Source organism: Trachemys scripta, chromosome 4, assembly GCF_013100865.1.
Source record: "Trachemys scripta elegans isolate TJP31775 chromosome 4, CAS_Tse_1.0, whole genome shotgun sequence".
Taxonomy (NCBI): domain Eukaryota; kingdom Metazoa; phylum Chordata; order Testudines; family Emydidae; genus Trachemys; species Trachemys scripta.
The window spans coordinates 124,971,542-124,996,985 of NC_048301.1; the positions used below are offsets into that span (position 1 = coordinate 124,971,542).

A 25,444-nucleotide genomic window follows, 5' to 3' on the forward strand; every position below is an offset into this window, starting at 1 on the left:
GAAGAGTGAGGCACATCCCTGGGTTACGCTGGGTCCCCAGGAGGACGGCAGATTCGGGACGGTACCTGCATCTGGAGGTGGCCTGAGCCGGCGGGTCTCTTCAGCGTCGGAGGGGGAGGGCTGTGCAGCAGCTGCATGGGGTACTCCACTGCAGAGAGGACAGCGAGAGGGAAGTTGGCGAATGAGGTCACAACAGGTGCTTCGCACGCAGCCTGCTGCCAGAACCAAAGGGCAGGTGGGATCTACTTAGGCCTTGTCTGTGCCTGGAACCGGCCCCGATTTCCAGCCCAGCACAGTGGCATTGCATGAGAGATTTGCACCAGGGGAGCTAACCCCTGCTAGAAACCAACCTGCCATCGGGGCTAGTTCCAAGTGCAGACCAGGGGCTAGAGCCCCATGGCATGGCAAGGATTCAAGTATTACTATTATTTCTATTACGGTCACACCTAGAGGTCCCAACTGACCTAGAGAGGGGAAGGGCAGCAGCAGAGCGAGTTCCGCACTCTGCATGTCACCACCCCGCCAGAGTGGCACCACAGAGCGCCAGCAGCGAGATGGCCAGACCAGCTAATCCAGCAGCCATTCTGCGCTCAGCTGTCGGCTCACACAGAACCAGGGACTCTGCAGCAAGATTCAATGACAACAGGAAAGCCGGCTCGCACTGCCTGGGCTTTCAGGAGCGATTTCACTCCCACCCGGATGGCCAGCCAGAGATGGGCCAAGGTGACCTCAGTCAGATCATCAGAAACCTGCCAGGGAAAGCGATTTGCCTCCCCACTGCTGGCCAAAAAAGGTCACAGTTTCTCCCTCCTCCACCCCAATCTCAGCTTTTTAGACAACTTTCCTCGGCTCTCCCTGAGCTTCCAAACCCCGAGACCGCAGCCCAAGGAATGGCAGGAAAGGGAGAATGCCCGGATTATGTAGATGGTATTTCTGAGGGGAGGCCATGCTCCCACCCACACCTCTCCCCCTTTCTGCTCACCGCCGTCCCTTTCCCTGCCCCGATCCCCGCAATACTGTACCCCCTCTGCCTCCCTTACCTGGTTTGCAAGGGATGGGCTGGATGGGAAGCGCTAGCTGGGAGTCTGGGGTCACGGGGAGAGGCTGGTGGCTGGGAGGAAAGGCTGGAATCATGACATAGGGCATATTGACCTGCTGGAGAGAGAGAGACCAAATCACCTTTGCGGAACAGAGCGGCTAAGCCGCGGGGGGCTAATCCCCAATCACAATGGTAAAGGAGTTTCCTGTGCAGGCAAGAGCCAAGGTTGTGGGGTCAAGAGGAAGGGGGGGAGTTAGCCCTTCGAAGGGGGACCAGAGTACGGAGTGCGCAAGGGGGCGGGGCGGGAAAGCTCCCCCTTACCTGGATCTGTTGCTGCAGCAGGTTAATCTTGTGCTGCTGCTGAATGAGCTGCTGCTGCTGCTTGGCAATCTGTCAGAGGGGGGAAACAGCAATGATACGGTGGCTGGAAAACGCCGGCTAACCGAGCCTTCCAAGGGCCATTAGCCTGGCTTGCCTCCGAGGGGCTACAGGAGGGGCGCAAAGCACCGAGCTCTAGCAAAACAAGCCACAAACACAACTGGTCTGTGGAGATGCCAAAGACACAAGGGCAACGGAGGGCTCGGCGTCTCTGACGGGCAGGTTCACGGGACTGGCAGCATCCCACCGGTTAGAATGTATCCCCCATCCCCTCTACGTGTGATCCACAGAGGAGGGGTAAAGCTACAGCTGCCGGCAAGGGGCCTGCGTCCATTTAACTCAAGGCGTAATGGTGCTGTACCAGTGCAACCGGCTGTGTGGATGCTCTAGTTTGGGTAGCTTAAGTCGAGCAGGTTTAAACTAAGCTAAAACGCACTGCTCTTAAACTGCACTGAGAGGGTCCACACAGGTATTCGCACCGGTTTAACTCAATCGGGGTACGTCAGTGTGTAGACAAGGCCTTGGGCCTTTAGCTCAAGCTGTAGCACCTCAGGTTGAGAGCTGAAGGAACCAGTGATGACCAAGATGATGGTCAGGATCCTTCCACAGTGAAAGAGAAACACCCCAGCAAGCTCTCCCGTCCTGACTGATAGACACACCCTGCCTCGCTACCCCAGGAACCCTGTATCACCTGAACAAGGTAACCATCAGCCAAATCCAGAAGCAAGCTGTTTGGTACCTAGGGGTAGCTTCAAAAATTGTCCCCTACCTTCCACCTCAGAAGAGTCCCTGGGCCAAGATGATCCCAGCTTGAAAGGACAGAATTATGGCAATATGTTTTTTTTAAATCATGAGAAAACATAAAAAAGAGCCTTCAGCCATTTAAAAGCTACATTTGAACTTCCCTCTGGAGGAAACAGTATCAAAAGAGAGACAATAGCTGGGATAAAGGAAGGATTATTCACCCTGTGTACAGATTGGGAAACTGAGGCACAGAGCGATGCAGTGACCCACGCAAGGTCATGCAGGGAGTCTGTGGCAGCGCCAGGAATTGAAGCCAAATCTCCTGAGTCCCAGCCCAGTGACTTACCCATAAAACCGTCCTTCCTGGCACATGTCCCAAGTTTCCACCTGAAATTAGCTTTTATCTAATTTCATAAAACATGAAACACTGCAGCTTCATGCCCTGGAATGGATCAAGCATCGCAGCCCTGGTACTAACTGTTGCACTAGCCCCTGGGTGCTTCATTTAGCCTGAATTCGGAAAAAGTCAAAACATTTCCTCATTTATATTTTATTCCCTGCTCGGTCCTCGTGCTCCACCCGGTTCTGAGGTGCGGCTCTGGTGGAGCCAAGATGGTGGGCAGCCCTACCAATGTGTGCTCGCTGGGCTACCTGCCCTGGTTCTGAAACTCCCCCCTAGGGATGGGAGACAGGGCAGGGGAAATAGATACCCCAGAGCCCTGGCCGAATACCTGCTCCTGCTGCTGCCGAGCCAGCTCCATCTGCTGCTGCTGCTTCTCAAACAGCATGGCTGCCATGTTCTTCTGCTCCGAATGGGCCGTCAGAAGCTGGTCCCGCAAGGTGGAGAGCTGGTTGATCATGACAAGCAACTGCAGCTCCTTCTCCGCTAAGCTCTCCTGGGTTCCTGGGCCAAGCAAGTAACCAAACAGCAGAGGGTCAGTAAACAAGGCCTGGCGGCTTAATAGATGATACCCCAATTATTCTACAAGGTTTAGGGTACGTCTACACTGGTGTCAGAGGTGTGACACCAGCACACGTAGACACACTTGAGCTAGCTGTGAGCTGGCTACCTTGGGTACCTGGGGGAGCACCAGACGTTCGGTCCCATCCAGGACCCTGGGTATGTACTTGAGTGGCTAGCCCATGCTGTCATGGCTTCACTGCTATTGTTAATCAAAGCTAGCTGGGGTCAATACCTGCTGCAGTCACACCTTGGACATACCCTTAGAACAGCGGTTCTCAAACTGTGGGTCGGGACTCCAGAGTGGGTCACGACCCTGTTTTAATGGGGTTGCCAGGGCTGGCGTTAGACTTGCTGGGGCCAGGGCTAAAGCCTGGAGCCAAAGCCCAAACCCCACCACCCAGGGCCGAAACTTTGAGTGATTCAGCCCTGGGTTGCGGGGCTCAAGTTACAGGCCCCCTGCCTGGGGCTGAAGCCTTGCTATTTGGTTCCCCCCCTGCACCCCCATCAGGGCAGCAGGCTCGGGCGTTGGCCCCCCTCTCCTGGGGTCATGTCATTTTTGTTATCAGAAGGGGATCGCAGTGCAATGAAGTTTGAGAACCCCTGCCTTACAGCCAGCAGAAAGCTTAGGTGGGACTTGGACACAAATTCTCTAGATACTTTATTGGCGGGGTTGCTTTGTATTTCATCCCTTTAGCATACGCTCTAGAGACTCACATAGTCGAGTTCTGACTAGATGAATATTCACTAGGACTGGTCAGATCTTTCCCCCAAAATTCCAATTAAAATTGTTACTGACATTTCCAATTTTGAGCAAAACCAAAAACGGGGGAGGAAGGATGTATGCAAAACTCACACCCCATTCACACCCCATGTCATACACACAAGACAAAGGAGAAAAAGGGCAGGGGGCAGATGGGAAGGTAAGGGCACAGGAGGGGATGGTAGTTACTCTACTGCTCACCTTTCACCTCTTTGGATTCCATGGTGTTTCTACCCAGAAGCCTTTCTTTCCAGTCGCTGGAGAGTAACTTCTCAATGGTTGGCATAACTGTCACCATAGGAGTGTTCAAGGTGAGGCCAGAGAGATTGGAGAGAGACAGAAAGAGAGAAGTAGGAGAAACAATTTTAGTCATGGCCACTGATTGCCATCACTGTCTATGAGTAGGGCCCTACCAAATTCACAGACCATGAAATCTGGTGTCTTCTATGAAATCTTATCTTTTATGTTATTTTTATCCTACAATACAGATTTCACAGGGGAGACCAGCATTTCTCAAATTGGGGGTCACAACCCAAAAGGGGGTTGCGGGAGAAGGGTATCACAAGGTTATTTTAGGGGGGAGGGGTCATGGTATTGCCACCCTTACTTCTGTGCTGCCTTCAGAGCTGGGTGGCTAGAGAGTGGTGGCTACTGGCCAGGTGCCCAGATCTAAAGGCATCGCCCTGCCAGCATCAGCGCAGAAGTAAGGGTGGCAATACCACAACCCCCCTACAATAAACTTGTGACACCCCCCCTTTTGTGTCAGGACCCCTACAGTTACAACACCATGACATTTCAGATTTAAATAGCTGAAATAGTATCAAAAGGGAGACAATTTACAATTTTTTAAATCCTATGACCATGACGTTGACCAAAATGGACTGTGCATTTGATAGGGCCCTATCTATGAGGCTACATTGCTTATCCCCAGTTCAGGATCTTGTTCAAAGTACGTTTATTTGTATATCTGTAGATCAGGGGGATTTCAATGGAGATGGATGTTCAGAAACCCTTCTTACCCTCTTTCAAGTTTCTGTTGAAATCTAACTTTTCCTGGCTGCTGACAGCAGGCTCAAACGCAGACCTCCTGGAATCTAACGCATTGCTCACAGGAGACCGGGATTCCTGCAATGTACAAAAAGTGACTCTCAGTTTCCCACCTATCACCACAAACCTCCAAAGGGTGAAGATTCACAGGTTCTAAGGACAGATTGGACCACTGCGAACATCTAATCTCCTATGTAACTCAGGCCAGAGAACCACATGCAGTAGCTCCTGTGATGCGGTGAAGCAGGGAGGAGAGAAAATACACTGAAGGGTATAAAATACCATCCCGAGCTCTGCTCTCCACGAAATATCCCTGCGCACTCCTGACATAGACCCTCTCAGAGGATCTCAAAGCACTTTACAAAGAAGCAGCTTCACAACCTTCCTAAAAGGCAGGCTACTCACAGATGGAGAAACCATGGGAGAGGTTGAGTAGCTTACCCAGTCTCTAGGGAAGGGCCTGAGGCAACGGAAGGACTCCCATTGTCCTTAATGGGCTATTGAACAGGTCCTGGGAGAGTAGGAGAGGTAGGAACAGAGCCTAGGAGTGCTGGCTGGCATTTCCAAGGAGAAGTCAATGGGAATTGGGTGCCTAACTTCTCTGGGCTCCTTTGAAAAGCACAGCCTGCTCCTGAGCTCTGACCACTAGGCAGCACTTCTCAACTGGAGACTCCTTACTCCTGACCAACGCCAGCCCCTTGAGCCTCTAATGCACTGAAGGCGACTTATTTTTTTTCATGCTGCAAACGCTTGTTTGCAATAGTTTTCAATTATTTAGTTAGACTGCTATGTCTCTCTGCAAATGCGACCACCTCCGGGAAGGCAGGAATGGAAAGCAGCAGGGTCTGAGGCTATGCAAGCGGGAGTGGCTCAGCGGGGGAAAACCCAAGAGCAATTAAAAAGGGAAAATGAAAGCATAGCTACAGGTTTCCCCAGAGGAACCGGAGCAGCTTCTCAGGCAGCACATCTGTGTGCTGCTACAGCGGGGCTGCTGGCTCTGTTCTGAAGGCCGTTGTTCAAATCCCAAGACTGACTCGATAATAGCAGCAATGGACAGAAAGCCTTGGGGAGCCTCAAATTTCAGCGTTATTTCCTATGGATGAGGAGTAAATGCAGGCAGTGGACAGGGTAACAACCATTTTCTCTTGCCTAACGACTACATTGCTGCATGGCCCAGGGGTCTAGGTTGGAATGTGGCATTACCCTCTCAAGTTTAGGAGGACAAGTTGGCTTCTGTCTCCACCTACTGGCAGGAAAGGGTAAACCTCATAGTGCCGGACAGTGCAGAAAGGTGGGAAGAAAGATGGTTTAGTGGTTAGGGTGCTAGCCAGGAATTCAGGAGGCAGTCACACCTCTGACATACCCTTAATATGCTTGAAGACTTGGTAGGCCAAAGGAGCTTGGTTACCAGAGTGATGAGTGCATTAGAGATTCCTGGGTTAGACAGAAGAATTAAATACAGACCTGGGGTCAGCAGGTGCAACTGCATTCTAGGCACAGACTTATACCACATGGAATCCCATTGACTTCATAAATCAGCATCGAATTTGGCTCTATGGAACTGCACCTGCTTACAACAGGCTGGGATTGGGCCCTGTGAGTTGGGTGGGAAGTGGGAGACCCCCAAGCCTGTAGGCAATGAGGAGAGAAGGGACCCAGGAGACTTAGCCCTACCTGTGGAAGAGTCCGGGGGTCAGCACCCTCTCTCAGCGACAGCGGCACTCCATGCAAATCGCTGGAGTGGGGATCGGAGCCAGTGGGTGCTCCCTGGGGGGACTCATGGCAGCTATCTGTCTTCTCTTCCGTCTTGATGGTGCAGTTCACCATGTTCCCGGCTCCATCGAGTTCCAGGTGGGGAGAAACAGGGCTCCTCATGGACATCCTAGGGGAGGAGAACGAGGTCAACATGGTGACAGGGTCAGAGTGGTTGTGCTGGCCATACAGCAACGGTACCCAAGTTCTGGACACAGAATTGCTAGGAGCACGTTTCAAGAGGGAACCGCCCAGGAATAAATCAATCTGTGCCCCCTTCCTCCCAGCCTGTACATTCCAAGAGCTTGGGTCTCTGCACTGTTTAAATGCACGTTCAGCACTGTTGGCAGGAAGCTTGTCCCCAGAGAGGAACATCTATGTAACTGTGTAACAGCTATTACTCCTTCCCTCTGGCTCCTAACAGACTACACTGCAGCACCCTTTTGCTCCCAATTCCTCCAACAGCCCTGCAGCACAGTCATCCGCCTGGAGCAAGCACGGGAACCCACTGGTTTCACTCTGTCTGGCTGGTTTGTGGTGCCACCAGGAGCGGGACAATGGTCTTGAGTTTTGCTGCCGTTTGCAAACCCCATTGTTTGTAATTTCCTCAATGTTCCCTCCCCAGAGACCAGAAGCTCCCAGGAGAACAAACCCAACTCCCATCCGGTGTGTGATGCCATGTGGTGATGCTGGTCTAGTAAAAACCAAAACACACAGAGTCATGGGATTTGGGGCCAAAACAAGTGAGTGAACTTCTGAAGAAACGACTGTACTTTGCATTTACCTAGCCACTTTCTGGAAAGGATCCGGCACCACGTTATGAAGTCTCACAACCCGCCAGAGCACAAGTCAGAAGAACAGCGGTACCCATTGCACAGATGGGCAATCTGAGGTGCAACAAGTCATCGACAAAGCTGAAAACAGAGCCCGGGAGCTCTGGCTCCTGTTCAGTATGGGTCAGAGGACAGGAGACAAGGAGTCAGGAGACCTGGGCTCTGCACCCAAGCGCTACCACTGAGCTGCCCACAGTTATATAGAGAGTCACTTTCCCCCCAGCTGTACATGAGAATGCTTCAACATGCTCTACAAAGATTCACTCATTATCTTCCATACGTATACCCCCAGGAAGTAGGCAAGTGTTCTGATCCCCACGTTCCAGATGAGGCTCGGACAGGTCAAAGGCCTGACTTTTCAAAAAGGTGCTGGGTGCCCACAACTCCAGCAGAAGTCAACGGGAGCTGCAGGGACTCAGCTCCTTTGAAGAACTGGGCCCAAGGTGACATGCCTAAGGATATGTTGAACCTGCAGGAGACCTGAGGGGCTCCTGGCTCCTGGTCTTGTGGCCAGACCAGCCTGTACATCTACAGAAAGGGCTCCCAACTACCCGACGGCAGCACCAAGAAAAGTCCCCAAAACACCAAAGTCAGACATGTTTCCTGTTGAAAAGAGAAGGTAAAATACCAGTCCTACTCAAGTCAATGGCAAAGTTTCCATTGACTTCAACAAGGCCAGGATTTCAACCAGATTAATTAGAAGAAGCTTCTTTTACCACAAGAGTCTCTCTCCCTCTTTCTCAGGAGTCCCCAGACCAGGGTCCCTCGAACCCAGTCTCCTGTCTTTGCCACTAGCCAGTGCCAGCTGCTTCAGAGTAAGGTTTAAGAGCAGCCTGCCCAAAAGGAAGTTGTTTCCTAACTTCCATCAGCTGAAGTTTAGCTGGAGCCAGGCTAACCCCCACCCTTCATCCAAGTTTACTATAAAAGGTCAGGTTCTCCAGAGGAACACTTGGCAAGCAGAACGCCCGGAGATCCCTCTGCAGGTGCTCTGCTTAGGGGGTCAGGGAGCAGAAATAACCACAAAATATTACAAGGGATTTTAAAAAAAAATCCCATTTGCGCTGCAGCAGCTGCTTGTGGTGCCACAGGCCACAGAGTCAATGCTTCCAGGTGAATCTACGACAATCTAGGATATCACCACTGCTGGTCTCACGAGCCAGGTATGAACCCAGTGCTCACTCGTTCTACCAAGGCAGAGTCCCAGGAAGGATTAGACGTGTTTGTGAGGAAAGAGATCATCTACAACTGCTCTAGCAGGGATTTGTCTTATAAGGGCCACCAACCCTGATGCCCCAGAGCATGAATTGGTCAGCAGCAGGGGACCAGGAAAAAAATTACCCCTTCCCTCACCTCTCCCTCCAGAAGGAAATAATGAAAATATTGGGGCATTAAGGAGGGGATTTACACTCTCCCTGAAATATCCGACATTGGCCACTGTTGGGGACGGGATCCCAGGCTAGACAGATCACTAGGTCTTCTGCCACGGCAGGAGGAGGAATACTGGACTAAATGGACCATTAAGGTCTGTTGCGGCATGGCAGGTGGAGAGATACCAGAGTAGACAGACCACTGGGTCTGTTGTGGCGCGGCAGGCGGAGGGATACCAGACCAGACGGATCGTTGGGTGTGTTGTGGCACGGCAGGCGGAGAGATACCAGACCAGACAGACCGTTGGGTCTGTTGTGGCGCGGCAGGCGGAGGGATACCAGACCAGACGGATCGTTGGGTCTGTTGTGGCACGGCAGGCGGAGGGATACCAGACCAGACGGATCGTTGGGTCTGTTGTGGCACGGCAGGCGGAGGGATACCAGACCAGACGGATCGTTGGGTCTGTTGTGGCACGGCAGGCGGAGGGATACCAGACCAGACGGATCGTTGGGTCTGTTGTGGCGCGGCAGGCGGAGGGATACCAGACCAGACGGATCGTTGGGTCTGTTGTGGCACGGCAGGCGGAGGGATACCAGACCAGACAGACCGTTGGGTCTGTTGTGGCGCGGCAGGCGGAGGGATACCAGACCAGACAGACCGTTGGGTCTGTTGTGGCGCGGCAGGCGGAGGGATACCAGACCAGACGGATCGTTGGGTCTGTTGTGGCGCGGCAGGCGGAGGGATACCAGACCAGACGGATCGTTGGGTCTGTTGTGGCGCGGCAGGCAGCAGGACACTGGGCTGGACAAACGGCTAGTTATGCTCTGAGGTGGCAATTCTTACATTCCAAACCATGACTTGATGGAGACCCCCAAAGACCCCATAGAAAGAACATGCACCTGGAACGATGCTGCATGCTCCAGGCCATTTCAAGCCAAAGGAGGAGGGGAGTGGGGCCAGAGCAGCGGCTGCGCCGAGGCTCTGGGAGCTCTGGAAAAGCGCAGGGCAGCAATTACATAACAAACAAAGCCCAGCTCAAGCTGTGAATTAATCAAACCCCTGAAAATAAAACCTTCCTCTCAGGAACTTCAAACAAAAGAAACGAAAACAACAAGGCCGGCTGGGTAATGAAAAGCCAGTGCTCTGAATAGGGGACAAAAGGAAGTGGAACAATAGGGTGTTGGACAAAAGCAATAAAGTAAAGGGAAGTGTGACAGCTCAACAATGGGGCACTGTGCGCGCCAGAGTTTCTGATCTTAGCAGGGCTTTTTTATCTCAGTTCCCTGCCCTTCTCTGAACAAATCATTGCGCTTTCCAGGCTATTGGGTTTCCTTTTGGCTTGTACAGTAACTCCAGTCGGAGACCTATGTCTTTTAATTCTCATCCCTAACACAGTCCTGCTTCTCTCTGGCCCCACAGCTCTCCTATCCCATCCCATCCCCAGAGACTGAACAGACTCATCCCCCGTGTGTTGGAGAGGAAGGTCCTGAGAGACTGATCGGGAGACTGATCAAGTGCCCCCACACAAGGACCCCTGATAAAACACATCAATTGCATTCGCTAGACTTCAGCCATGGCAAAAATGAATGTGTCTGAGGACAGCTCAACGGAGGTGGATTTTAGCCTTTGGTAAGCCCCATCTAGATCATTCTTAACGAGGGAGGGTCTCTACCTGTCTGAGCCATTTTGGATCATGTTCACAGGTGTTGGCTTACACAGGTCGGGTAATCTCTAGACTTCTCATGACCACGCCATCTCTTTGCTCTTAGCCTTCCCGAAGTTAGCTACGTTAACTTCCCTGCAACTGACTAGGATTGGAGTCTTTTGGGTTAGACTTGCTCATCGGTGGCCATTAAAGATCCCATGGCATTTTCTGAGAGAGTAGGGATTGGCCCCAGTGTTCCAGGTGAAAATTCTCCCCACCTCCCAGTGGTGCAGCACAATGGGCATCTGTTGGTTTCTACCCCAGAGGGGGCTTCATTCCAACTGAGCTGTCACTCTGTGACACTCTGGAGTCCTTGAGGAGAAAGGTACAATTTAAATGCACATTATTCGTTAGCTCCTTTCTTCTTCGTCTCTCAGAGCAGGTCAATTAAGCCTCAAATCCTCTGTCCACCCTTCACGCTGTGATTATTATTAGTCCTGTTTTACAGATAGGAAAACAAAAGCAGAGGAGTGTGGGCATATAAGCAACTTGCCCAAGTTCACACAGCAAGGGTGAGGGAATAAAAGCCAGGAGTCCAACTCGCCATCCCTACTTTAACCGCTAGACACCCTAACTGCTCCCTGCCTCTGAGAGCATTCCAGGGATGGGTAAAGGAATCCAAACTCTGGGGTTTCCTTGCTTTCTGCTCATGCATGGTCAATGCACTGGTCCAGTCAGATTACCTTACATCGGCACTAAGTGCCAAGCCAGTATCTCCTAGCATGGGGCAAGCGAGTGTTTCAGTGAGAACTTGAGGCCCCCGTCCATCCGTCAGAGGGTATTTAGTGTGGTGTATGACCTGCTTCTTTAGGCTTTTAGCTAGAGAAAGAAACTCGGATGACAACATCCTGAAGGCCGCACAGGAAAAAACGATATACTTTGAGACTAATGACCCCCCGCTGAGTCTCTGGCGGATCTACACCACACGGGCACACTCAGCACTGATGGAAGCCTGCGACTCAATCACGTTTCCTGTAGTGCTTCTTGGGTTCACTTGCAGCTAAACCACAAGCCACCCATTGCACGGGAGGATGGACGGGTCTTTGGTTAAGGGGCCAAGCTGGGACTCGGGAGAGCTGGGTTCCATGCCTTGTGCCCTTGGGCAAGTCACGTCGTCTCCTTGTGCCTCCGTTCCCCAGCAGGAGCATGGGTGGGTATAATAGCCCGGGGGGGTGAGGATAAATACACCCAAGACTGTGAGATTCCTGGATAATGGAGGCCATTTGCACCTTAGACAGATAGAAGTGGAAACTTTCCCAAGCCTGGAGAAGTTCCCGAGGGGGCCCCTTAGGCTCAAGCAGGAGCTGCATTGGCAGTGGAGGGTTGCTTTGCCAGGGCCCATGATGCCGCAGTCCAGCTGAGAAAGAGATTCCGCCCCCAGAGCTGTCAATCCAGCATCGATCCCCCCACCCCCACAACATTCTCCTGTGCGCGCGCGCACACACACACACACACACACACACACACACACACACAGACTACAATTCATTTTCAGAAGCCCTTAACTAACCTACAAAGGTCAGCCTGAGAGAACTGGGATGGGATCATCTAGGCGACCTGCCGTGCGGATTTCACCAGAGATCAGGAATGGAAATTAACTGAGCAAGGGGGAAAAAAAATATTCATGGTCTCATTCTAGCTCTTATTACTGAAAAAAAAAACAAAAAAAACCCAACAACCCTGCTCCATGCACAACCCCATTGTGCAGAGGAGAGGGGAGATAAAGACTAGCCTGTTCTTGTCACAAGTCTCTCTTCTTCTCACTGGTATGTAGCTCTGTAAGAGGGCTGCCTTGTCGCCTGGACAATGGGGGAACCAGGAACAATCGGTTTGTGGCGCAGTGAAAATGTATTCATTTTTAAAGAGCACACAAAAGGAAAGTTCCATTCCGCCAGCAGGTCAGATTTCCATTGTACTTAACCTCTCGGAGCCAATGGAAGTTTACTCTTAAAATGGGCTTGTTACTTTGATAAGTGTCTGTTTGAAAAGGGCCTCATTGTATTTTTATTATACAGTTTGCCGAACAGGAAAAAAAAAATAAAGAGAAAAGAAACCCAGTTATCTTGTTACAGGGCTTGTTCCACTAACAGGCCTCTTCTAACAGTCTCAGCTACTCTGCTCAAGAGGCTCTTCTGTTCAGCAGACAATGGGAACAGGAACAATTGGCTTGGCACATGGAAAATGTCTTCATGTAACAGATCCTCTCCTTTAATGATTCCTCTTTTGTGGTGGGGAGGGGAGTGAACTTAGTATCAGGGAAAGATGCCAGTCTGAAAGGCTGAAGTCTTCCTCTCCCAACGGCAGGTCCAGAACCATGGCTTTTTTGGTGCTTGGCCTAGGAGGAATGACCTCTGATGGGTAGAGAAGAGTTTGGTCTACAGGGCCTGTAGTTCTTGGATACCCTGCTGAGAATCCTAACAAGAACTGTCCCAAGGCTGAGTTTGTTTGGGTGATGTGGACACTTAATCATAGAATATCAGGTTTGGAAGGGACCTCAGGAGATCATCTAGTCCAACCCCCTGCTCAAAGCAGGACCAATCCCCAGACAGATTTTTACCCCAGTTCCCTAAATGGCCCCCTCAAGGATTGAACTCACAGCCTTGGGTTTAGCAGGCCAATGCTCAAACCACTGAGCGCTCTCTCTCTCTCTTTTATCCACTAGCAATGCATGGGGCCAGGTCCTTCACTGGTATAAGCAGGCTGCCTCATTGCAGGGAGGAGGCCTAGGCGGGAAGTGTGCAGCTAAACCCCTCCTTAGCATGGTGAGGATCACGCTTAATCCCATGTCAGCTCAGACCTTGTGACGCACTCCTGCAGAGGGCTAGAACGGGTGCTTCACATCATGCAGCCCTCACTTGCACGGCAGTGCCACGCCCTCCTAGAGATGATCTGAGCAACCCCGTGGTGGGAGAGCTTTGGGAGACACCCACAAGGACTGCCTGTCTCCAATGGCTCTGCTGCGTTGACTCCCTAGGGAATTTCTCCCCTTCAGGCCCGTATGCTCGTTGACGTCAGTGGAGTAGGCTGAGGAGCTGGCTCCATACGACCAAGGACTGAGAGATCTTGGGATGGTGACAAAATTTCCCAACAGTAGCTATGCGGCTTTTCTTTCTGAATTATTATTTCTATATGGCACATCCTGCAATTCTCCCCCTGGGTTGTGCCACCCTTCCTGGCTAAAACTTGATCCTATCTCTCCTGTTTATTCTGTAACAGGATGGCTCAAAATGCCAGGGCAGACTCGTTAACAATATCCACCCCTGGACTAGCACCACATGAACTTTTGGAGGCCTTGTATTCAGGGAGTAGCAAACTTCACTGGGGCCAGGGCCTTCACCAAAGCTACTCTGTGGCCATATATGGAGTTTCTCTCTGTAGTTACTGGTCAGCAAACGTTCACTTGCTTGCATTAAGAACAGCTTGGCTCAGCTACACAGGACGGGGTCTCACACAGACCTGGTTAGAAGTAGACCCAGGATGTTCTTGTTCCAGCAGGGAAAAGAGGGTGGTGCACGATTGCTGCCCTTCTTCTTCATCCCCTGGGTAAAACACACTCTTGCTGATTGCCTGGTGTGAAATGCTCTGCTGACACTAGCGCTGGCTACAAGACTCTCAACAGCACCGAACCATGGGGACAAATGCTGCTCTTAACTCGTAAAATGGGTCAAATGTTTCCCATTATTTATCCCACAAGAAAAATAACTGGCAATGAAAGAAACGGGCCTTTGAGCGTCCAGCCCCAGTAGGTCCGACGTGGTCTCGCCAAGAGGATGTTCCGTGGAGAAGCTGTGTGCTTTGGCAGCACACGCAGAAACATCTGAGGAGCTTCCAAACCACGTGTTCGAGGAGAGGTCAGTCAAGGCAACTACGCACCTGCATCAAGTGCTATGGGGTGGGACGGAATGAAGGACATAGTCTAGCAAGGCATCTAGGACAGTTGGGCCCTTCCGCTCCCTGCAGCAGAGAGGATATGCTCCCAAGTGCTTGTTCGAGTCCTACTGCAGCGAACATGGTTCTGGCTGCAGCGTGCAGGGAGAGAATGGCGCATGCACACACACGATCTCCGAGGAAGGACAATACATTCCAGCAATGTCCAGCTTCCCCAACCATGCACAGGAGTTTCTGCAGCTAACTCAGAAGGGAATTCGCCATGCTCATTGAGGCTAATTGGGCCTTTTGAAACCCAGCTTTAAAAAGAAAAAAATGGGGGGAGTCGGGAGGGGGAAGAAAGCCACATCCAAGCAAACCCTCTCAAACAGCCAAAGCACAGGATGAGCAATAAAAAGGGTCCAATTAGAGGCAATCACAGCTATTTGTTACCCTGGCAATTCCAGCCCTCCGTGTCTCAGAAAGAGAGGACAAGTAAGTACTCTGCTATGCCAACTGGTTCCAGTATTGTTTGAGGTTAAAAATAAATCCCTTCTCTGGCAACTGTAGTGCTCTCAACTAGGTGCTAAACCTACACCAAGGGGACTTGATTTGAAAGGGCTCTTGCAACAGCCGAAGATGGGGAGAGCCTCGGAACAGTGAAGGCCGGGAGTCGGCATGTGATGCTAGCTCCCCTCGGTAAATCACGTGGAGCCTGGTTTTTAAAAGAGCTCAGGGCCTAATCTGCCAACTCAGCGCCTGCAACCGGGGCCAGATTTTCAGAAGAGTTCAGCATCCCGTGTGCACGGGTCTTCTTATTCAGGTGCCCAAACGGGAGTCACGTTGTTCTGATGTCAAATGAAAGGGATACCACTTACCTACCGCTGCAAAGACGCTGGTCATTCACACTTCAAGAGACTCGGATGAAAGGGGTTAACCATGCAAAATATTATAACACCCCCCCCCAAAAAAAAAAAGAAAGAAAGAAAAAAGGCAAAAAAAAGTTCAAAGCAAGAGCTGGGCGGGGGGGAGCTGAGCTGGGTGGGAGACTCCTCTTTAAAGCACATTCTTTATTAAAATGGTCTAAAAGCCTGACCCAAAACCCAATGGAGTCAAAGGTTACACCTAGATGGCCCCGCCACGCGGCCGACAGGGCCATGTAGACGTCGCACGGCCTACGGGGTGTGAACCACAGTGTGAGTTGACGTGCGGTGCTTTAACTGCCCCGTGTGGACGCTGCTGGTGTGACCTAAAAGGTACCTAGTTCACGTTAACGTAGTCCTATTTCAACCCCTGTAATCCAAACTGAGGGCCATGTAGACACAGCCTTTGACTCCACTGAGTTTTAGACCAGCCCTTGAGAATTCAACAGGCTCACGCATCAGGCCCTGAATGCCTTCACTCTGCTCTGTTGTCTATTTACTCTCCTCTGAAAGGCCGCAGTCGCCAGAACCAGTGGACGAGAAGAGTTACCTAGTCTTGCCCAGTGCTCCTCCATGCATCAACACTTTCAGGAGACGGGCAGTCAGTCATTCCTAGATAAAGCACAACACCAAGCCCTTTCCAGATGATAGCAATTGTTCCCCATACATAACGGCCGTCTGCCGGCAGGGAATCGGATGGCTCTGAGGATTGGCATTGGGAAAAGGCACTTCTCACCTCCGGACACCGGGTCAAATCCAGCCCAGGTTTGCATTGAAAATGACGAAAGATTAGATACCCCTATGACCCCTGATTCCTGAAACCACTCAACTTGGAAGTGCCAGTTCCTGATGGAAAATACAGCTATCGGATCCTTCCCAGAGCTGCAGTGTTCATCCTGAGAGAGCTGTCTCCTCCACTTGGAGACAAGGCAGAACTGAAATCCTGGTTTGGTGTAGCAGAGCACTGGGGAAAATCACAGCTCTAGAGAGGGCCCTGCTGGGGAAACCCTCAGGCACAAGGATGAGCTCTTGGAAATCAAAAAGCCCCAGGAGCAAACTCCACAGCTGGGGACCTGCTCCCATGGACACCCTGCCCGCAGTCCCTGCTACAGCCCAGCCAAAGCACCATGGCCCTCACAGAGGAAGGACTTTTGCAAGGGACTTTTGCTACCATGTGTCAAGGCAGAGAGAAATACAAATATATTCCTGCATTTGAGCAGGGTACCTGGTGAGCTCCCTACATGAGCCCACCCCCAATCCTGACAACCAGGTTATAAACGCAGTAGCTGCAGGATCCTCCCTCCAGCAGCAACTCCTACCATGGAAGACCAGGACGGCAGTCGCCACAGGCAGTGAAAACCTAAGTGTCAGTCTCCCTCACCCTCCCGTGTTGCATAACACCCATCTCCACATCGGCACACCGCACAGTTAACACTAAGCGCCACGGGGTGGCTGTAAAATACCAGCGGTCTTTGCACATTCCACACTGCAAAAGCTGCAGCCTGCATGCACTCTCGAGACAGGGGAGAGAGAGGAAAAAATAAGAACAGACATACATTTCTTCTTCCAAACACAACTCGAGGAATCCCTGCTGGCCACAAGGGGAGACAATAGCACATATCCTGCCAGGCAAACATATTGCTTTCCTGCTAGACTTGGAATGTCCCTTCAGGGCATTTTCCAACCATTTCCACCCAGCGTAGCTTAATAAGCAAAAGAATAGACAGCTTCCCTCTGACACCCATCCCTCACACCCACAGAGGGGATATAACATCCCCGGACTCTGGAGAAGTACCCATCATTTTATTGCAAGTCTTGCAATGTTTTGCTTAGATCCCCAGCAGCCGGAGTCATGTGATTACATTCATTTAAAGGAAAAGGAAGTTTCTAGGCCATGTGATTGCAGAGAAATGCTCCAACAGCAGAAGGCAAAAAAAGAACCCAAAGTTTATATACATATTAAATCTCATGATGTTTACACAAATCTCGTGATTTTGTGGAGCGTGACCTCCTGATTTTTGAACACTTGGGAATGGCAATTCTGAGTTCTGATTTAGACTCCCTGGAACAGGCCCATCTATCTGTATGGTACTTATATCTCTAGCAAGGGTAGAGTAAATTACAATCATTGGTGAAAACAGCAGAGACCTCAAAGACTTAGCAAGCAGGGTTCTGTGTTTTATAGACCTGAGACCTTGTAAGACTGAATTATGGACCCTGGTAGGACATTACATAGATAGGCCCATTCAGAAATATACATCAACCACTACTAAGCATGCTCGGGGGGTCATTTTCAATCCACAGGAGACTCCGTACTGAGAAAAGTCATAGGTGGCAGACTGGACAGATCTGTGTTTTGTAGAGAGCAGGTTGTGGCCATCCATCTGTGACTGAGCAGAGGCTGCTGTCTCTCACAACGCACACGCAGAGCACAGACAGAGCTAGCTGCCTCCAGCATTGGTCTGCAGCCAGTCACTGGAATCTAGGGAAGCATTTGTTAGCTCCAAACAATGGACAGCACATTCCATGGGTCACTGCAGTGATCCAAAGATGGAAGGCAGGAGTTGGATGAGGAAAGAACAGGAACACTGCATAGATGGGTAACTGTAACCAGAGACAGCTGAGAAGATGGCATGGGGCTGCCCCATCCAAAATAGCTTTAGACGGAGGATCAACAGCCCAGCAATCTCATCCGCTGGCTTTGCAAAATTTTGGCCCAAAGTAGCAACCAGCTCATGGAATCATTTCCCCTCTCCCACAAGCCAAACCTCAGCAAAGCTGAGCATAATTCCTTAGCCAGGGCATGGTGCAAGGCTACCCCCGAGTTATAACGCAGTCTGAATTTGTTGCTGAAGCAGGGTTGCATTTCCAGTAGGGCCAGTCAATGAAATGTGAAATTTGAAATTTTGAAATGGAAAAAAGGGGACACATTTCACCAAAAAAAAATCCACAAAAGATTATTTTTTTTGACCCACTCCAGTTCACAGCGCCGACAATGAGACACAAGGACTTCAGGCAACTGGCCACAGCCTTTGGTTTGCATCCATGGCAATTTACAAACAAGGCTTTGCCCATTGGAGGACTCCCATATTGTACCATGTGTACATTTGATTAAAGCAGCAGGAGACAGTCTATTAAAGCATACGGTCCCATCCTTCCCGCACGCCCAGGATGGAAGTCCCCCATCCACCTTCAAAAAGATGCTAAACCAATTCTGTAACAAACCAGTAGACACACAAACCACACTTGCCAGCTAATCCACACACATCAGGAACAGAACCAATCTACAACTCCAAGAACACAGGCCTTCACCACTGGAAGGGACAATCTCTACCCGCTGTTGGTAGGAGGAATAGGGCTTTTATTCTCTGTCAGATGCAATCTCTCATATGCTCACGTATCATCTTCGTAACCCTGGGTATTATAGCAATAGAAGACTCTTGCATTTATTTACCTGGAACTGGACTCTTCACTGCAATGAACCGGTCAGCCTTAAAACACACAGACACCTCGCATTTAAAACCTTACACTGGCACCTGTGTGATCCAGAAGGGAAAACCAAGCCATCTGCTTTCATGAAAAGCCACCAGGTAAGGAGGTTGCTGGAGATGCTGCAAATTCAGCACTGGGAAGAAGGAAGGTAGGGAAGTGATGGTAGCATTCCAGCACGTATGGCGACAACTGTGTCTTCGCAGCCAGCTAGGCCCTGCCTTTGGCAAGATGGTGCCCAGGACAAATCAGAATTTGGCAGCCCCCCTCCCCCCCCCCAAAATGGCAAGTGAGCAAATATTCACTGCCAGTTCCAACATTAGCCACTTGTTGTTCTGCTGCCTAGTTCAAAAGACCCCCCAGGGCGGTCCTACAGCTCAGGATCTGCATCCATGTCTCTTCTCAGCTGGCACTTTAGGGAGCTCTCTGCCTGCACCTGCCTTAGGAAACCTGCTGTTCTTTGCATACAACCTCCCACTCTGAAAAATCCCACACTACTTTACAGCTATAGGCCTGATCCTGCCAGGGGCTGAGCACTCGGGCCCTGATCCAGCATGCTTGGCTTCAAGCACGTGAATATCCTGAGGACTTCAGCACCCCAGCACCAGTGGATACAGCAGCAATGAAAGGCAGCAGCCTGGGGGGGGGGAGAGGAGTGTAGCCCCCCAACGGTGTGAACGGGATTGTGTGCAGCAGCCCGTGAAGGGGAAGGAAGAGCAGTTTTGGCTGGGACCTGACTCTTGGGAAGGACCATACAGAACAAACAGGTCTCTTCCCAAACCTCCACCAACTGCACGGAGCGCCAGTTATCTCCCCAAGAAGGGGAAACTCTGCCAGAATCTGAACCCGTGGTTCCAGAGAGCGTGCATATTTCTAGCCTGAGCCATCCCCCTGGCCTCACTCCCTGAATGCAACAGGTTCCCCTCTCCAGTCCAGTGAAACAGAATCATACCAAAACGTGTTAGCAACGAGTCCCCTTTCAGCCACCCCCATGCACCTGCTAAAACTTTCCGACAGGGTCAGATGGAAACAGCCATGCTTTGCTTCAGTGCAAATGTCACTGAGACTCAAGGGAAAACAGACTAAGGAAGATGCACTGACTGTATTCAGGGACCTTCCCCCCTGCCATTCCTGCCCTCTCCTGAGAAGTGGCCGTACTATGGAATAGCCTATCTGTCCTAGGTACTTGCATGGTCCCTATTACTGCAGTATCTGAGTGGCTTACAGTCTTCAGTGTATTGGGCCTCATGACACTGCTGTAAGGAAAGGCACTACCAGTATCCCCCTTTCACAGATGGGGAACTAAGGCACAGCTAGACTAAATGACTTCCTCACAGTCACACAGGAAATCTGTGGTAGAGCAGAGAACTCAACCTCGGTCTCTCAAGTCTTCCATGAGCACCCTACCCACTGGGGCGTCCTCCCTCTCTAATGAACCTTTCTAAGAATCACTTAGGGAGGACTCTGCATTTCTCGTCCGTTGCCGTGTACCCTTTATTCACCCAGCGTCGATCTGTTTCCCCTCTTTGCCCACATACTTCCTCCCAATGAGGAGGAAATGGGTCACAAAGGCTGATGGGAAGGAATAGTCCTTTGGCCTCTTCTCAAGGGGGAGGAGGTGTTGTTTCCATCACTTAGTCAGTGGCATGTTCGAATGCACTTTGGAAAAGAGCAAGGTTTCCCCCACCCATTCAGAGGCCAAAGCTGAAACACTGGAAAATAGAAACAGCCAACATTGAAACAATTAAATAATTCAGAGGTGGGACTTAATCAATACCACAGACCTGGGGAGGGGAAAAAATCAGGTCAGTCACTAAGTTAAATTAAGCGTTTGCAGGATAGGGAAAAAAATTAATTATGGGATTTCTACAGAAGTGAGGTAAAGGAGCTGGGAGAAGACTGACCAATAAGTTTTAGCATATGTCTGCACTGCAATAAAAGATCTGCTTGGCATGGCCCCGGCTGACCTGGGTCAACTGACTAGGGCTTGCGGGGCTAAAAATTGCAGCATCAATGTTTGGACTTGGGCTGGAGTCTGGATTCTGAAACCCCACAATGGGGATGGGTCTTGGAGCCCCGTATCCAGCCCGATCCCCAACGTCTACACAGCAGTTTTGTATTTGAGGCAGACATACTCTCAGTGACATTTTCTGTACCATCATCAGTATCACTAAGGATTTAGAGCCAAATACTGCTCTCGCTTACTCCAGTGTAAATCCAGACTAACTCCGCTGAAATCTCCTGGGCAGATCCTCAACTGCTGTAAATTCACCCAGTTCCCTGGTATAAATTCTCATAGCTGCACGGAGCTAAGATCGCTTACACCAGCTCAGGATTTTTCCCTTGGATTTATGCCATTGTGATACAGCAGAATCTGGCCCTTAAAGAGAAGAATTAATGCCTTAGAATATGCAAGTCCTATTTTTCTAACAGATGTGCGGAATATTTTCATCTCACTCCTACCTATCCAAATTCAAACATCAAATAGTGTTTGCGTCCACCTTTCCTCCCCAACTCTGTGGTGCAATGTGGAATGAGCTTGTCTCTCTCGCCAACAGAAGTTGGTCCAATAAAAGTTATGACCTAACCCACCTTGTCTATTTAATTTCCTTTCCACTTCCTACACTGAGCCGGGGGTGGAGGGAGAAGGAGAAAAGGGAAAGAACAGATGGGGCAACCCGCACATTTCCAATTTGAGTCGATAGGAAAAATTTCAGTTTGAAACAAAATTTTCACGTTCACTCATTTCATCGAAAAATTCTGCTTTTTTTTTTTTTTTGGTTTGTGGGAAATACCATTTTTCAACCTGCTGTGCACCTGTCTATGTGAAACTCAATCTATTCCTTCTTCAGTAAAAAGATAAGTCCTATTTTTTTTAAATACAAAGAAAATAGTAAATAAAGAGAAGGGTGGGAAACACAGAAATCCAGAGTTGGAAGGGACCTCAAGAGGTCATCTACTCCATCCGCCTACATTGAGACAGGATTAAGTACACCCTAGGCCATCCGTGACTGATATTTGTCTAACCTATTCTTAAAAACTTCCAATGACAGTAACCTGTGGACTCACACAACCCATTTCAAGCTCATTTAAGATTCTTTTTCAGGACACAAATTCCACAAACTAGGGTTTAAACAAAGAAAAATTAGAATAAATGGCATTTTTCCTTCATATGCTATCTACCTGCTTTCACCTCTGGAAAGCCACCATTTACTAATTTAGAAGCCTGGTTCCATGACGGTGCTAAGATCGGATTGAAAAAAAAAATTGACAAAATTTCAGTGAAAAGGAAATGATTTTTTTGGCAAAAAGCATTGTTTTGTCGTAAAACTTTGAAGGAAATTAACATTTTTGTGAACATATTTTCCCCCCCAATTTTCAACAAATGATTCAATTTGGACATTTTTGTTCTGTTTCGACTTGAAAAAGTGGTGTTGCATTTCATTCTTTGCAACTTTCCCCCTCTCCCTTTTTCCCCTACGGAGAAGGGGAGAAAAAAACCCAAAACTGAAAGTTACAACAAAGCAAAAAATGTCATTTCTCAAAAAAAATCCTCGAAAAAATTTTGAACAAACCAAATTTTTTTCTGTTGCGTCCCATGTTTTTCAGGGAAAATATCTGCCATTTTCAAGCAGCCCCAGTGCTGAGCGCCTCCTGCAGAGTGAAACTACTTCCAGTGGCAATGGAGGGCACCCAGCATGTATAGGGCGACGTCCTGGCCCCATTCAAGTCAATGGGAGTTTTGTCACTGATTTCAATGGGGCTGGGATTTCACCCTCAGCATGTTACAGATTGGACCCTAAATGAGGCGATTGCTGGCCTATGCAAACCAGAACCCATTTTACACTCCACGTGCTCTTTACCAGCATTCAGCAGGACAACGTATTGGGGTCCTAGGTGGTGGTAACAATCAAGATTCTTTCCAAAGCCAACATCTCCACGCAGATTTTCATTGCAGTAAAAGCAGACCTTGACACAGCACATGTGACTGTTTTACAATCCGTGTAGTGCCAAGGTATCTGGGATTGTAAAGCATGTGAATTTCACTTACATTGGGATCCAGTTACACAGAACTCAGATCTAGTGACTGCGGTGTCGGCAACTCTTTCAATTTTATCGCAAGTCTTGCAATTTTCAGTGTTTTTCCTCAAAGCCCCAGCTGCTGGAATCAAGGCAATGCATAAGAATCTCAGCTTTTTTTTTTTTTTTTTTAAATAAGTTTCTAACCCTTGTAGTTACAGAGAAAAGCTAGAAAACATGAAGCAAGTGTGACATAAAGGCTGAAAAAACCAGAAGGCAAATAAGAAGAGCCCATTATTTATTATTTTTAAAAATCTCACAATGTTTAAGCCAATCTCATGATTTTTGAATGTTCGGTGTTGGCAATACAGAAACGGCGATGCTATTTAAAGATGGAAGCCCCTGCTTAGAATTAGGGCTTGTCTACACAGGGAACCTCAGGAAGGTTTCATTCATTTCAAAAATGAATTAAGCTAAACCGAATTAAGGTCACTTCAGTGCCGAATAAGAGCACCCAGGACCGGCTCCAGGGTTTTTGCCGCCCCAAGCGGCGGGGGAGGTGTGGGGTGGGGAAATCGCAATCGGCGGCACTCCAGCGCAGCTCCACCGTGCCGCTTTCTTCTTCGGCAGGAATTCGGCGGCAGGTGCTTCCCTCCGAGAGGGACCCGCCGCCGAATTGTCGCCGAACAGCCCGACGTGCCACCCCCTCCCCTTGGCCGCCCCAAGCACCTGCTTGCTGGGCTGGTGCCTGGAGCCGGCCCTGGGAGCACCCACACAGGGGTTTAAATGCAATTTAACGAATCCACTTTAAATTCACATCTCTATTTAATTCGGATTAATTTTCCTGAGTGACCTGTGTAATCAAGCCCTCAGCACAGAATAAAATCATCCACATGGAGGGTGGTGAGGAATATCTATTGGGCTTTAAATTCACACCCTAGCTATTTCGCACTAACTTACCCGTGTAGCCAAGAATGACTTTGCTGCAAGAGGTTTCCCTGTACAAAAGAGCCATAAGACAACAAACAAAAAGCAAGCTATTTTTGGTGTCACACTTGTGCAATGTTTTTATAAAATCTGTCTGAAGAATTCAAGCAAATCCACACACAGGCCAGATCCCTCAACTGGTGCAAACTGGCGCAGCTCCACTGACTTAAGGGGTGGGACCCAGACTTTCCTTTACTGGAACTGAGTGATGGACCGGTTTTAAGAAGAGGAAAATTTAGGCTTAACATCAGGCAAAGCTCCCTGACACTAAGATTTATTCAACTGTGGAATGATCTCATAAGGCAAGTGATGAAGCTCCATCACTGGAGTCATTGAAAACTGGACAATGCCCTGAGGAATACACCACAAGGAACAGCCTTGTGCTGACTCTACATATAGTGAGGTGACCTAATTGGTCTTTTCCAACTCCTAGCTTTATGATTAAACAATCAGCTTGTTTCTTTTGGCCATGAAGATGCCTTCGTAATGACAAGAGCTTAAGACGTCACTCAAATCGGTCAAGTGACAACTTTGGATTTAGTAAATGTCCAGAGATGTTTTACCAAGAGAAGGCTATGTAAAAAATGCACAAATTCTTTTTACATAATGGCAAGAGATAACTCTTTATATTAAGGGTACATCTATGCAGAGTTAGTACATGAATAAGGATGTTTTAATATATGGTTATTCAGTTGCTAGCATCCAACAGATTAATGGTTTGCTTATAGCTATGGATTGTAACTATCTGTAATACCCGCAACTGATATAACCAGCTGTAACACTTACTACCCATGTCTGTAACATGTTTATAATACCTATTAATTGTTTATTAACCCTTTATTATAAGTGTGACCTTGCCATATAGTAAAGCTAACCTTTAATTAGCGCAGATTGCATTAGTTTTTAGGGACACGGTGTTAGCTGTATTTAGCGGAAACACCATAAATCTTCAAGGGGGAAGAGGAAGAATGCACCAAATCTAGGTATGCTCTTCCAAAAAGAATTGTCAATTGAAAACCCCAAAATGCTATGGATGAATTCTAGAGGGATTGCCAAGCCCTATGCTAAAGAGCTTATCGGGAAATTAGCTCTAGAGTCTGTCTTTTTCTCCCCACCCCATGATGAAAAAATTACAGAAAGGAAAGAGGGTCATGATCAAACATAGCTGAAAAATCTTGGGAAGTGGAGAGGGGAAAATTGAGAGGAAGGAGGAATTATTAAATGAGAAGATATTTAAAAATGTAAGTAAATAATACAATCTAAAACATGAACGGATAGATGAATAATCTATTCTACCAGTGTAATTGTAAAATTCTCTCTCCCACCCCCTCATTCTTTTCAAAGCCTTGGAACAGATGCTCAGTTTGTGTGAACTGGCGTAGCTCCCTTCCCGTCAATGATTATAACTAGACCTGTTCAGAAATGGTTTGGTTTTTTGTGGGGAGGGAGTTAGTGTTCTTGAAAGTTTGTGTGGAAAAATTTGACGTTTTCATGGGAAAAAAACGCATTTTTAAATTTTCAAAACCCAGGTCGCTAAGTCCGTCCTTCTCCTGGCCCCATTCCCAGCC

General features: G+C 49.2%; 1 protein-coding gene across 3 annotated transcripts in view; it reads right to left on the reverse strand.

Moving 5' to 3' along the window:
• The window catches only part of SOX13 (SRY-box transcription factor 13), a 36,015-nt gene extending 12,985 nt beyond the window's left edge, over nt 1–23,030 (reverse strand). For 2 of the 3 annotated variants that reach the window (XM_034767284.1, XM_034767282.1), the window contains exons 1-8: nt 22,921–23,030; nt 6,607–6,814; nt 4,905–5,010; nt 4,087–4,173; nt 2,893–3,065; nt 1,361–1,429; nt 1,041–1,155; nt 66–148 (exon numbers count right to left, since the gene is read on the reverse strand). In XM_034767284.1, coding sequence (XP_034623175.1) covers nt 66–148; nt 1,041–1,155; nt 1,361–1,429; nt 2,893–3,065; nt 4,087–4,173; nt 4,905–5,010; nt 6,607–6,814; nt 22,921–22,922 — 843 coding nt within the window. In that variant the 5' untranslated portion in view covers nt 22,923–23,030. The remainder of the gene's footprint in view (nt 1–65; nt 149–1,040; nt 1,156–1,360; nt 1,430–2,892; nt 3,066–4,086; nt 4,174–4,904; nt 5,011–6,606; nt 6,815–22,920) is intronic. The other variant, XM_034767283.1, reaches the window with a different exon arrangement.
• Between the last annotated feature and the right edge of the window lie 2,414 nt (nt 23,031–25,444).